We start from the raw sequence: 14,731 nt of genomic DNA on the forward strand, positions 1-14,731 counted from the left end.
GACTGTGTGCTGAAGACCTGGGGGGTACAGTACGGAGGAAGGATTGCAGGGAGGAGATTGTAACCATGGCAATGAGACGATATACAATAGAATGAATGTAAAACCAATGTTCTCCCATGTAAACTATCACATGATTCACAATAAAACATTAAAAAAAAAACAAAAAAAAAAAACTTTGCAGGAACAGAAAGCCTTATCTTTCTCCTGGGAAACGGTTGGTGAGCTCGAACCACTGACCTTGTGGTTCATAGTTTAGTGTTTACAATCATATGGAGCCACTAGGCTCCCCATCTATACCCACTCTTCACTTACCAACTATCTCATTATCTGACATTTCACATTTATGACAATACTAAAAAAAAAAAAAAAATCTACCCAACTATTTTTCTCATAAAGGACGTATGTCTGGTAGTAACAGAAAGCAAGGCAAGAGTAATGCTGGCTGTGATACATAAGTCTGTGTCAACTTGACTGACTGGGCCGTGAATCTCAGTGACTTGGCAGTTAACGTATGTAATGCTGTAATTTGGCAGTTAAGTTTTGATGTAGTCACCCTCCGTTTAGAGATCTGATGTGGTCAGCCTCCATTTGCTCAGTGTGCCTGTTTTCACATAGCAGCGTGGTCTCTGAAACCTAACCTTGTCAGTACGTAAGGAGTGGGCGTCCGGTGGTCCTGATCAGAATGATTGGTTAGTGGTAGTTGGGCACCATCTAGTTCTTCTTGTCTCAAGGTCCATGAGGTCGTTGCCCTAAGTGTCTGTGAAGTGTGCTACAAGGTGTCTGGAGAAGGAATGTACTACAGAGGGATCTAATTTTATAGGTTGATTTTATAGGTGCAGATCCCCGGCTCCTCTGTTCTGGGGCTCACTGCCCATGTAGCCCCTCCCTAAGGCAATTTGTCTTTTCTTCCATAGGCCAAGCATGTCGGGGCTCCATCTGGTGAAGAGGGGCCGTGAGCACAAGAAGTTGGATCTACACCGAGACTTTACCGTGGCTTCCCCAGCTGAGTTTGTTACACGCTTTGGGGGCAATCGTGTCATCGAGAAGGTACAGATGTGCTCTGCCATGCTGGGTGGTAATTGGGATTGGGGCCCCTCTTCCCAGCTCGAGGGAACAAGGAAGACCTCTCACAAGCACTTGCTAAGTGCTGGGCACTTGACTTGTGGGAGCTTTTCACCCTTGAAATGACCCATTGAGCAGGTCAGTGGCCCATTTCGCAGAAGAGACTGAGTCTAGTCTAGAGGTGCATGCAAAGGGCCCCAAGGTGCTTTTGTGAAAGTGGCTTTTTTGGTCATTGGGACCAAATCCAATTGCTGTCAAAGTCAATCCCACTCATGCACTCATGGCGTGTGCTAGTAGAACTGTGTTCCATTGGGTTTTCAGGGGCCGATTACTTGGAAGTAGACCACCAGATCGTTCTTCTGAGGTGCCTCTGAGTGGACTCAAACCTCTAACTTTGAGGTTAGCAGTTGAGTGTGTTAACTGTTTGTACTACACTGATTATTAGGAGGAGAACATAAAACTCAGCTCTGAACTCTTAGGTGTATAGCTTCTTAGAGGAGAGGAGACCTAGGTAATAAAGGGAACATTTTGTTAAGAGTTGCCATTGACAAAGGTTTTTCCCATTTGTTCTCCGTTCCATGTGGTCACACACTGCTGTGATTATTGCTGCTGTAGTCCTGGGAAGGTAGGAGGTAGAGACTTGGCATTGGTCATCCAAGGTCATGTAGCTAGTCAGTGGTGGAGCTAGGATTTGAATCAAGTCAGCTTCCATTGCAGTTGAGTGGAGGGAATGATATTAAAAACAATGTGAGGGTTGTCAAAAAGTATTGCTACAAAATCATAGACTCTTTTAATCAACAGAATTTCAAAATGTGAAGAAACCATGTCAAATTGTTTCTCTACATAACCCTCCCATCTAGGTCCATACACTTCTGAAGGTAGTGTTTCCGTCTTCTAACCTTGTCCAAAGAATTCTGCACTCTTTGATTTGTACCCCATCCAAATGGCAGTTTTGGCATCCTCAAGGAACTCAAATTGTGTTCCTTTTAAATGTTCTCTGAGTTTTGGGAACAAAAAGGAGTCTGAAGGGGCAAGATTAGGGCTATAGGGTGAGGTTTGCCAACAAAACACTCATAGGACAGCCCTTGCTATCTTGAACCATGAGCAGGTGCATTATTATGGTGGGAAAAAAATCCCTTGGCGCAACTTTTCTGATGTTTTTCTTATCAATATTCTTTCAGTTTTCTTAAAACTTCTTCATAATTTGTTGTATGTTGTTGTTAAGTGTCGTTGAGTCCGTTCCAACTCATAGAGACTCTGTTTAGGGTTTCCAGTTCAAATGGCTTTGCAATCTGGCGCATTAACCCACAGAGCCACACCAGGACTCCCTCATCATAATAAGTCCCTGTAATTGTCCTGTGTTCTTTGAGAAATCTGTCAAGATCACCCCTTTGGCATTCCAAATTCCATAACCTTTTGAGCGGACCTCTCTGCCTTGACTGTAACTGACCCAGAAGATGCCTTTGGAAGCTACTGTTTTTATTGGGCCTTAAATTTTGAAGTCACCCTAATGAGACTAAAACAAGTATATTACTGAGAGAGCTTGTCTGCGGTCATCTACAGATTGTAGGACATGTTTAAGCACATTTGGTATGGAATAAACCCAAGCACGTGTGAACTGAAACTCTAGTAGCAATACATTGATTTACTCTCATAATAACAACAGCAGTAGCAGCTTGTATTCACTGAGGCAACAGTTAAGAGCTCAGGTCAGATGTGAAAAGAGGTGGCTCCGGCTCTGCCGTTTACTGGCTGTGTGACCTTGGCAACTGTCCTAACTCCTCTGAGTCTATATGTCTTTAAAACAGGAATAATAACAACACCTCTTTCAAAGAGACATCATGAGGATGAATTAAACGAATGCAGGTGTAATCCATTGCACTGTAGCTTGGTACATACTACCCATTCCATTGAGTTGGTTTTGTAGGACAGAATAGAACCGCCCTGCAGGGTTTCTGGGGTAGTAATCTGTAACAGAAGCTGACTGCCACATCTTTCTCCTGTGGAGCATCTGTGGGTTTGAACTACTGACCTTTTGGCTAGCAGCCAAGTACTTGACCACTGTGCCATCTAGGCTAAACATTTGACGAGATGTGAAGGGTGATTATGATGGTGTCAGAGGAATCAAAACCATTCGTTCATTGGATCATCCTTTATGTAGCCTGACTTTGATGGCTATTTTGTGCTGGTATTGCTCCAGAAATTCCCAGCACACAGAAGGCTCTGTAGCCTGTGACGGCCCGGTAGCAAGGAGACAGATGTGCAACTCTTGCACCTCCTTTGTTTCCCTGCCCCAGGTCCTCATCGCCAACAACGGCATCGCGGCTGTCAAGTGCATGCGCTCCATCCGCAGGTGGGCCTATGAGATGTTCCGCAATGAGCGGGCCATCCGCTTTGTGGTCATGGTGACTCCTGAGGATCTCAAGGCCAACGCAGGTACTTGGACTTTCGGCCCTCCCTCTGCCATGCCCTAACACCTTCTTTGTTGGTGCAAGTCTCCTGGGGTCCACAGGAAAGACCCAGGGTGCCTTCCTGGACCCTGATTTATTTGTTCTTTCTTCTCTGCCAATAACACAAGTGACCCATATGCCTCCCAAAAGTCCAAATAGTTACCATGCAAAATGAAAATCCCGTCTTTGAGAAATGTCCCTGTTCAAAGCAGAATGGTGTGTATCCCTGTGTGACGTTGTTAAACTGTCAAATAGTTCCAACTCATAGCGACCCTGTCAGAGTTTCCAAGGAGTGGTTGGTGAGTTTTGAACCGCCGACGTCACGGTTCACACTGAGTTTGGGTCTAGTGCTTATCCTACAGCAGCACACCAGGACTCTATTCCTATAGATGTATGTACTGTATTTCAAGCATTCACTCATTTATTTTCTATTCATTTACCTATCTGCTTATTTCTATTAAAAGGAATCATTCCATAAATAACTATTAGAGAGTTTACTTTGTTCCCCTGAACAATCTTGTCTTTTACGTACCCCTCTCTATATAGCAGGCAGAGTAGCTTTTTAGATACAAAACTCAGAGAAAATAGTGTGGCATTTCTTCAGAACATTAAGCAGAAAGCTGCCATGTTGTTGTTAATAAGTGCCATTGAGTCAGTACCAACTCACAGTGAACCCTTATAGGGTTTCCAAGGAGCAGCTGGTGGGTTTGAACTATCGGCCTTGCGTTCAGCAGTCCAGTGCTTATTCTACAGCATCACACCAGGACCCCTGCAATTCCATTCCTAGGTATATACCAAAAGACTTGAAAATAGAGGCTCAAACAGATACTTGTACATCAGTATTCGTTGCAACACTATTTGCAATAGCCAAAAGATAGAAACAACCCAACTGCCGGTCAGCCGATAAATAGATCAAATGTGATTAGCCGTGTGGAGAAATGAAGTTCTGACAGATGCTATGACATGGATGAACCTGGAAAATACTACCATAAGTCAGACACAACAGGACAAATAGTATATATTCCCACTTAAGTGAAATCTCTAGAGTAGGCACATGCATAGAGACCAAAGTTTATTAGGTTCCCTGGGATGACAGGAAGGGGGGAATGGGGAGCCATTACATAAGGGATACTTCTAAGGATGATGGGGAAAAATTGGAAATGGATAGTTGTTAATGGTTGTACAACTTGGTGAATGTGATTAACTGTCACTGAGTTGTACCCAGAAAAATGGTAGAGATGCAAATGTTTTGTTGTTTATGTTTCTTCACAATAAATGGAAACAAAACACGAGCAGTAACTGAGGCCCTGCCAGCTCCCTCCTAGTGCTGGCAGCATCAGCACTTGTAGCCTCCGCCCCCTGATCACTACAATGCCATTTGTTACTCACAGATGCCAGGGAGGACAGATGTGATTGTTAGCCCAGTTTTACAGATCCAGGCTCAGGGACATAAATAACTCGCCCAGGGCCACATAGCCCAAGAGTAATGCAGGCAGGATGAGCTATCCTCCCATCCTGCCTAGACTGTAATCCCGCCCTCTCCTCCACCAGCCTGCTGCTCTGGTCTCCCTCTGGTTCTGGCTTACTGAGCTCTCTCTAGTTTCAGAACCTTGGCATTAGATGTGTCTTCTGCTTAAAGCATTTTTCCCACAGCTCCTGTCTGGGTACTTCCCTCCCCACCCCGCCCCGGCCACAATGTCTCCTCCTCCAAGCAGGGAACTTCCTCCTGTGTTGTTCTCCCAGAGGACCCTGGGTATTTCCTTCCCACCACTGACCACAGTCTGCAGCTATTGAATTGTTTTCTTAAATAGAGATGTTCTGACAAAACCTAATCCTACGATCCTGGCAGCTTGCTTCCATCTTCTTTTGTTCGCGTCCAGGGCTTGTGCAGAGGCACATACATATTAACATCATTAAAATCACATATCCATTTTTCTTCCAATGATTGTACATACTTGTCTTTTTTTTTTTTAATTGAGGTGAAATTGACGTAATGTGCAACTGGCCATTTTAAAGGACATAATTCAGGGGCCTTGGTGTAGTTATAATGTTGTGTAACTACCTTACCTTCTTCAAGTTTCAAAACTTTTTCATCAACATCCCAGACCCATTAAGTAATCAGTCCTTCCTTCACCCCTTGGTAACTCCTGGTAACTGATCTGCTCCCAGGATTTGCCTGTTCTAGGTATGTCATATATAACACACGTCACCTTTTGTGCTTGTGTTCTTTTACCTTTAAAGTTCATCCACTTTGTAGTACATTTTCAGTACTTTTTTTTTTTTTTTTAAATAGCTCAATAATATTCCCTTGTGTAGAATATGCCACACTTGGTTATCCATTCATCCATTGGTGAACCTTTGGGTTGTTTCCACTCTTGGCCCTGCTGTTACAAACATTTTGGCATGATTATTTGTGTATTGATTTCCTTGTGGACGTAGATTCATTTGTCCATTGTTGCCACATAATCTCATTGGTATCCTTCCGGTGTCCATGGATAGATGCATCTCACAATGTTCTGCAGTTGACTTACAACTCTCAGCAGCTCTCCTTTTTCCTCCTATTTAACTCCAGAGTATATCAAGATGGCAGATCAGTATGTCCCTGTCCCAGGTGGGCCCAATAACAACAACTATGCCAACGTGGAGCTGATCGTGGACATTGCCAAGAGGATCCCTGTGCAGGTAGATTGGCCACATCTGCCCGCATCTGCCCACAGGGGGACAGTAACCCTGAGATCCCAAATGACTTGATCCTACAATTTGGGAAGAGGTGGAGGAGTCGGGTGCTGTGAGACTCTGAAGTCCAAGGCAGATGCAACATGACCAAGAGCTTTCAGTGTCGTTGGGAAGGAGGATCTTTGCTGACTCTTCTCTTGCTTGCAGGCGGTATGGGCTGGCTGGGGCCATGCTTCCGAAAACCCCAAACTTCCCGAACTCCTGCACAAGCATGGGATTGCTTTCCTAGGTAGAGTGTGTTTACATCCAATTCGTGGGATTTGGGATATTGATGGAAAACTTGGTTGGGTGAAATTCTCTTGCTAGTTCTGCTCTGTAAAATGGGGTACATACGGTCTCCCTGCTTCATGCTCTGATTGTAGGGATCAAGTCAGTTGAGGGGAAGACAGGCATGTAGGTAAGTCTGCGAGGCCACAGAAAGAGGAGCTATTAAGGTGTTTTTGACAGGCCCACAAACCTGAAAATATATTCTATTTGTCTCTTTACAGAGAAAATTGGTCAACCCCAGATCTAGCTCTTTAAGATGCTAGCTTGCCCTGCTTGGTCTTAACTTTCTGCCTGTGCCTCCGAAATGAATTTGTGTATGCCACAGTAGCTTAGATTGTAACAGACCTGCCTTAGAAACCATATTTGTTGAACATTGATATGATAGCGGACTAGCAGATCTTTTTCTTCCCTGATTTAGTTTTAAGCTCCTTGAGAGCCTGAGGCCTTACATACCTTTCTTTGCCATCTAAACCTTACCTGGCCCTGCCACTGAGCACTTGGCTAACATTTGGCCCAAGGGTGTTTTGTTGCTGATTTCTGTTCAACCTTCCTTCATACCCTCAATCTCTCAGGCCCTCCCAGTGAGGCCATGTGGGCCCTAGGAGATAAGATCGCATCCACCATCGTGGCCCAGACACTGCAGATCCCAACTTTGCCCTGGAGTGGAAGTGGTAAGAGTATTGGAGTTTCCCTTGGGGGGAGCCTCTTGGCCACAATCTTGCTAGTGTGAGCAATGTGAGTGTGTTTCTGGCGGAGGCTGGGGTAGTCTGAGTTTACTTTTGTATTCTTTAGTTAAATTTCTAAAATAATGATTGAACAAGTAGTATGGTTTCATTGTAGACAATTTAGAAGATATGACAGATACAGAGAAGAAAAGAAAAACATCAAAATCCTATGGCCCACTGTTGAATATGTTGAACATGACCCACTTGTTGCAATATTGGGTGTCTACTTTCCAGCTCGTTTTTCTAGGCATCCTTGAAAAAACCAGAGATCTTAAATTTACTAATTTATTTATACTTGTTTTCTTTCTCACGAATGAGTATCTTGCTGTTAATAAACAGACTTTATAACATTTGAAATGTTTACATATGGTTATATCATATGGATATGCCATAGTTTATGAGTATTTCTCTATAGTTTCATGTTTAGGCAGTTTCTAGCCCCTCTCCCCCAATTATAGAAAATATTAAAAGTAATGAAACTTTAATGATCTTATAGTTAAATACTATGTCAAATTTAGTTACTGCCTTTTCTAAAAATGGAATTTCTAGGGCAAAGAAAAACTAAATAGAAAATAGAGAATGTCCTATTAATTTTTTTTTCTTTTATAGCTTCTATTTAAAATTGAATAGAAAGCATTAAACACATTTTTGTTTGTTTCATTTTTACAGAGCTTTGGCAAATAATGATTTTCATAGGAGTGACTCTGTAGGGTAGAGTTGGGATCTTTTGGATTCAGGATAATCTGATTGTTCTTGGTACACTTAATTCTGATTTTCTTTTCCCTATTTTAGGACCTGCCCATTTTCTTTTCTTTTTAAATAATATTTTATTTTGTTTTCAATAAAAGTTATCATAGCAGTTTAGGTTCTCATTCAATAATTTTTACACAAGTTGTTCAGTGATATTTGTTACATTCTTTATAGTGTGCAAACGTTCTCATTATTTCCATTTATGTTAATCTAGTTTACCTGTTGCCTTACATTCTCACCTTTCTTTTAAAGTAATTGTTGACCTTTTGGTCAGTGTGAATTTCTTAAGCTCCAATTTCTCCTCAAGGTTGAATTAATCCTTAAAAGCGATGAAAAACCATTTAGTGTTAATGGGGACAATCCAGAAAAGAATGGTTATACAATTGAAGAATATAATCAATATCACTGAATGGTGCATGTAGAAATTGTTGAATTAGATTAGCTCCTACTGTGTATATTTTCAACAACAGCAACAAATAAGCTTGTTGTTTTTTTTTAAATCTGTTGTGGAAAGCTGAAAGAATGTATCTATAATTTGCTGGTGCAAATACCCAGGTTTAAAATGATTTGGGTGAAGATAGAGCCCTGTGGTTGCTGTGGTGTGTGTGTTTCTGTCACTGACGGAGGTTCCACTTTTCCTGTGACCCTGTAGGTTTGATGGTAGAGTGGACAGATGACAATTTGCAGCAGGGCAAAATGATCAGCGTCCCAGAAGATGTTTACAACTGTGGTTGTGTGAAAGACGTCGATGAAGGCTTGGAGGTAAGCACAGAGCCTGCCGGGCTAGGGAGCCAGAACCTCCTCAATAATCTTGGTAGTTGTGGGAAGTGGCTAACTCTAAAGAGGTCTGTTTGTCCTTTGCTCCCAGGCAGCAGAAAAAATTGGTTTCCCATTGATGATTAAAGCTTCAGAAGGCGGCGGAGGGAAAGGAATCCGGAAGGCCGAGAGTACGGAGGACTTCCCAATTCTTTTTAGACAAGTGAGCTGTTCTTGTCATTTAAAAAAAATAGACTTATTTATTTTGGTGGAGTGTTCTGTATATGTCTACGAGGTCAAGTTGGCTAATCGAGTTGTTCAGTTCTTCTGTGTCTTTGTTGAGTTTCTTCCTAGTTGTCCGGTCCTTCATTGAAAGTGGTCTGTGAAGTCTCCTACTATTACTGTGTTGTTTCTAAGTGCTGTCCAGTCGGTTACGACTTACAGCAACATTGTATAGGTCTCCAAGGAATGGCTGGTAGGTTTAAATTGCCAACCTTGCAGTCAACAGTTCAGTGCTTATCCTACTGTGCCATACTAGGACTCCACTATTAGTATTATTGTAGAATTGTTAAAAATAAGACTGTTTTTCAGAGCAATTTTAGATTTTCAGACAACTTATATAGAAAGTTTGCATATAGACTCTCTTCCTGGCCCATCGGTTCTCCCATTAACGTCTTGCATTTGTGTGATACATTTGTAATAAGTGATAAACCAATATTGATGCATAATGATTAACTAAAGCCCATAGTTTCCATTAAGGTTCATTCTTGGTGGTGTACAGTCCTATTGGTTTGGTCAAATATCAAGTGTTCCTCATTAATTACAGTATCAAACAAAATAGTTTTCACTGCCTAAAAAATGTTCAGTGGTCCTCCTCTTCATCCCTTCCACCTTTTCCTCACTCCCTTTGTGTCTGTCATGATTGAGATACAGGATTACTATGATTCAGAACCAACTCGACCGCACTCAGCAACAACAACAAAATGTTTGTTCACTTGGCTGGGCCATGACTCTCTGGTTGGGCAGTTACGTAATGATGTAATGTGGCAGTTGTATAATGATGTTGTTACCTCCGTGATGTGATTAGCCCTGATTGGATGTAAAGGGATCAGGTGGGATGCAACACCCTTCATCAGGTCACAGCCGTGGTCTAAAGTAAGGGAAGTCTGCCTGGATGGAGTGTGGCTTGCATCACCTTTTTAATCTTACAAATGATCAAAGAAGAGAAGCCAGGAGAGAAGGAGGGACCTTAGTACCACCATGAAAGAAGAGCCAGGAGTGGAGCTAGTCTTTTGGACCCAAGGTCCCTGTGTTGGAGACCTCCTGGTTCCAGGAGACAGAGAGACAGAGAGACAGACAGACAGAGAGAGAGAGAGAGAGAGAGAGCCTTTCCCTAGCACCAGCACTCTGAATTCAGTCTCCTGGCCTCCTGATCTGTGAGAAAATACATTTCTGTTCATTAAAGGTACCCCTCGTGGTAATTCTGCTAAGTTGTTAAGTGCCGTCGAGTCGATTCCGACCCATAGCGACCCTGTGTAGGATTTCCAAGGAGTAGCTGGTGAGCTTGAACCACTGATCATGCAGTTCAAATGACTTTGCAGTCTGATGTATTAGCTCACAGCGCCACCCCAGGAGCAGCTGTTAAAGATAAACCCAAAGACATTGTCTTTGGGAATTGTTTTTATCCAGTTCTTGGCAACCAGATTATTTCTCTTAGCATTCTCTGATAAGAAAGGAGAAAGCATTTGCAGACTGCTTTTATTAAATAAAAGGATGCTGGAAATTGCATGATAGAATTTTGCAAGACCAATGACTTCTTCATTGCAGATACCTTTTTTAAACAACATAAAAGACATTTGTTTATACACACGGCCCTCACCAGATGGAATACACAAAACTCAAATGGACTGCATCTGTGGAGACAGGGGAAAAGCTCCATATCATCAGCCAGAACAAGGCCAGAGGCAGATTGTGGAATAGACCATCAATCCATTAATTGTTCATATGCAAGTTCAGGCTGAAGCTGAAGAAAATTCACACAAGTCCACAAACGCCAAAATATTCAGGTGGGGCCTTGAACATCCCACCTGAATTTAGAGATCTCAAAAATAGAATTGATGCATTCGACACTAATGACCCCAAACCAGAAGAGTTGTGGGATGACATCAAGAACATCATACAGGAAGAAATCAAAAGGTCATTATAAGAAGACAAGAAAGAAGGAAAAGACCAAAATGGATATTAGAAGAGATGCTGAAAACTTTCTCTCCAGCGTGGAGATGCTAAAGCTAATGGAAGAAATGAGGTGGTAAATGAGCTGAACAGAAAATTTCAAAGGGCAGCTTAAGAAGACAAAGTCTAATAATGAAATGTGCAAAGACTTGGAGTTAGAAAACCAAAGGAAAGAACACATTCAGCATTTTCAAGTTGAGGGAACTGAAGAAAAAAATTCAAACCTCGACCTGTAATATCGAATGATTCTGTGGGCAAAATGTTGAACGATGTAGAAAGCATCAAAAGAAGATAGAAGGAATACACAGAGTTACTGTGTTCCTTTTCAACCATTTAAAGAGCTAGCATATGATCATATGATCATGAGCCAGTAATACTGAAGGAAGAAGTCCAAGGTGCACTGAAGGCATTGGCAAAGAACAAGGCTCTGGGAATTGATGGAATGCAAATTGAAATCGTTCAACAAACTGATGCAACACTGGAGGCACTCATTCATCTATGGCAAGAAATTTGGAAGATAGCTACCTGGACAGCTGAGTGGAAGAGATTCATATTTGTGCCCATTCCAAAGAGAAGTGAACCAACGGAATGTAGAAATCATTGGATAATATCATTAATACTGAATGCAAGTAACATTTTGCTAAATATAATTCTAAAAGGACTGCAACAGTACATTGACAGGAAACATTGACAGCCAGATTCAACGAAGATGTAGAATGAGGGATATCATTGCTGATGTCAGATGGATCTTGGCTGAAAGCAAAGAATATTATTGAAATTTTCTGTTCAGCTCATTTACCACCTCATTTCTTCCATTAGCTTTAGCATCTCTATGCTGGAGAGAAAGTTTTCAGAGTCTCTTCTAATATCCAGTCTTTTCCTGCATTGACTATGCAAAGGCTTTTGATTCTGAATCATCACAAGCTTTGGACAACATCGTGGAGAATGAGTATTCTGGAACACTTAATTGTGCTCATGAGGAACCTATACATAGGCCAAGAAGCAGTCATTAGAACAGAACAAGGGGACACTGAATGATTTAAAATCAGGAAAGGTATGCCCCTGGGGTGTATTCTTTCACCATACTTATTGTCTGTATGCTGAGCAAATAATCTAAGAAGCTAGATTATATATGGCATCAGGATTGGAGAGAGACTCATTAACAACTGGCGGTATACAGATAATACAACCTTCCTTGCTTAAAGCGAAGAGAACTTAAAATACTTACTGATGAAGATCAAAGCCTTCGGTATGGGTTGCACCTCATTGTAAAGAAAACACGAATTCTTACCACTGAACCAATAAATAACATCAGGATAGATGGAGAAAAGATTGAAGTAGTCAAAGACTCTACTTTTCCTGGTTCCACTATTAATACTCCTAGAAGCAGCAGTCCAAGAAATCAAACAGCTGGTCTCTCCAGGTATGGAAGAAAGAAGAGTGCTAAGACTTGAAGAGGCTTGGAATCAATTACTCCAGTGAACCGACGGAACATGTGAGTATCAGTCTTCACGACTTTGAGACCAGAAAAATTAGCCGGTGCCCAGATACCATGACCTACTGTTTTGAAAGGGATCACATTAGAGATTCCCAGATAATATGGGAGAAAATGTGGAACAAAACTCAAACATTATTTAATAAACATAGACTGAATTTACTGGTCAGAAAGAGTCTGGAGGAACGTGAGACCATCCTTCAGGTCTGGAAAGGAACTCAACTTTGTAGCCCAATTTTCAGCCAAACTGTAGATAGGTTTATAGTGTGGGAGGAGGGGACAACAGCACTAGTAATGTATGCTAACCATGCAATAGTCAGTCATTCAAAAGCAAAAGGGCAACATTTTCCTAAGGACAAAGCTGAGAATGAATGGAACGGTGGGTGGAATGGATATAGGAACCATAGGGAGGAAGAAGGATAACTGCTATTACATGGAGGGGATTGCAGTCATTGAAATGAGCCTGTATGATTTGTTGAATGTAAAGTTGATGATTTTGTCTGTAAACTTGCACTCAATTCCCAATAAAAAGTTAAAAAAAGAAATCAAATGATGTATTGCATTAGGCAAATCTGCTACACAAGCCGTCCTCTTTAAAGTGTTCGAGAACAAAGATGTTAGTTTGAGGACTAAGGTGTGCCTGACCCAAAGCCATGATATTTTCCATAGCCTCATATGCATGTGAAAGTTAGACAATGAATAAGGAAGACCGTAGAAGCATTTTGATTATGGTGTTACAGAAGAATATTAAAAGTATCATGGACTTCCAGAAGAACAAGCAAATCTGTGTTGGAAGAAACACAACCAGAGTGCTCCTTAGAAGCCAGGATGACAAGACTTCGTCTCTCATGCCTCTGACATATTATCAGGAGAAACCAGTCCCTGGAGAAGGACATCATGCTTGGTAAAGTGGAGGATCGGCTAAAAAGAGGGAAACCCCAACAAGATGGAGTGGCACAATGTCAGCAGAAGTGGACTCAAGCATAACAATGATTGTGAGGTTGGCGCAGGACTGCACAGTGTTTTGTTCTGTTGTACGTAAGGTCACTGTGAGTAGCAATTGACTTGATGGCACATAACAACAACAACATCATCATATAGTACTTAATACTATAAAAATACTTAGCTTCCTCCCCCTTCTTTTGAATTTAAACTGCTTTCTACAGAGCTCCCACCAAGTATACAGCTAACAGCAATCTGTGAGTGTTAGTTGATGGACCAGTTTCAGAACCATGTTGTCTATATTGGGGGCTGCAGATCTTGGGGGGAGTCCTGGTGTGGCGTTGTGGGTTAATGCGCCAGACTGCAAAGCCGTTTGAACTGCAAGGTTGGTGATTCGAGCTCACCAGCTGGTCCTTGGAAACCCTATATAGGGTTGTATGAGTTGGAACCAATTCGGTAACACTTAACAACAACATGATTTTGGGGAGTCCTAGTGTGGTGCTATAGGGTAAGCATTGAACTGCTAACTTCAAGGTCAGCAGTTCAAATTCACCAGCCATTCCTAGTAAATCCGATACAGGGTCTGTATAAGTCAGAACCGACTTGACGAAAGTTAGCAACAACATAGCTTTTGGGGGGAATAGTTTTAGTTTTATAGGAATTTGCAGTAATAGCACCCCAATCCCCAAACCAAACCCTCTGCCCCTGAATTGATTCCAACTCATAGCAACCTCTATTGGGTTTCCAAGACTGTAAATCTTTGTGGGAGTAGACAGCCTTCTAAACTGTTCATCTGTGTTAGTATTATCACAACAAAGATATGTATATTTCTGTTTTTAGTAAATGAACTCCAGGCTTTATTTGGGTTTTTATAGTCTGCCTAGGAGCACGGTGGCTCTGTAGTATAAGCACTGGACTATGAACCACAAGGTTGATGGTTCGGGTCCACCAGCTGCTCCATGGGAGAGAGATGAGGCTTTTTGTGCCTGCAAAGAACTGCAGCCTCAGAAACCCTATAAAGGTGGCAGTGAGTCTGTACCGACTCAACTACACGTAACAATATCAACAGTTTCCCAACTAACGTCCTCTTTCTGTCCCAGGATCCAGTCTGGGTCCCACATTGCATTTAGAGGTTATACACATCTTAAGGAGTGCTGCTGTGGTGCTGTAGGAGAAGCACTGGGCTACTAACTGCAAGGCTGGCAGTTCAAACCCACCAGCCGCTCCTTGGAAGCTCTATACAGGTTTGCTATGAGTCGGAAGCAACTCCCCAGCACATAACAACAACAGGTCTTTTAAAGCTTTTTTTTTTTTTT

General features: G+C 42.0%; 1 protein-coding gene across 1 annotated transcript in view; it reads left to right on the forward strand.

The window, feature by feature from the left end:
• ACACB (acetyl-CoA carboxylase beta) overlaps positions 1 to 14,731 on the forward strand; it is a 155,466-nt gene that overhangs the window by 39,288 nt on the left and 101,447 nt on the right. The window contains exons 2-8 of the mRNA XM_006870435.1: positions 915 to 1,047; positions 3,360 to 3,498; positions 6,085 to 6,194; positions 6,396 to 6,477; positions 7,088 to 7,186; positions 8,643 to 8,752; positions 8,859 to 8,969. Coding sequence (XP_006870497.1) covers positions 915 to 1,047; positions 3,360 to 3,498; positions 6,085 to 6,194; positions 6,396 to 6,477; positions 7,088 to 7,186; positions 8,643 to 8,752; positions 8,859 to 8,969 — 784 coding nt within the window. The remainder of the gene's footprint in view (positions 1 to 914; positions 1,048 to 3,359; positions 3,499 to 6,084; positions 6,195 to 6,395; positions 6,478 to 7,087; positions 7,187 to 8,642; positions 8,753 to 8,858; positions 8,970 to 14,731) is intronic.

This window comes from Chrysochloris asiatica, unplaced genomic scaffold (assembly GCF_000296735.1).
Source record: "Chrysochloris asiatica unplaced genomic scaffold, ChrAsi1.0 scaffold00142, whole genome shotgun sequence".
Classification (NCBI taxonomy): Eukaryota; Metazoa; Chordata; class Mammalia; order Afrosoricida; family Chrysochloridae; genus Chrysochloris; species Chrysochloris asiatica.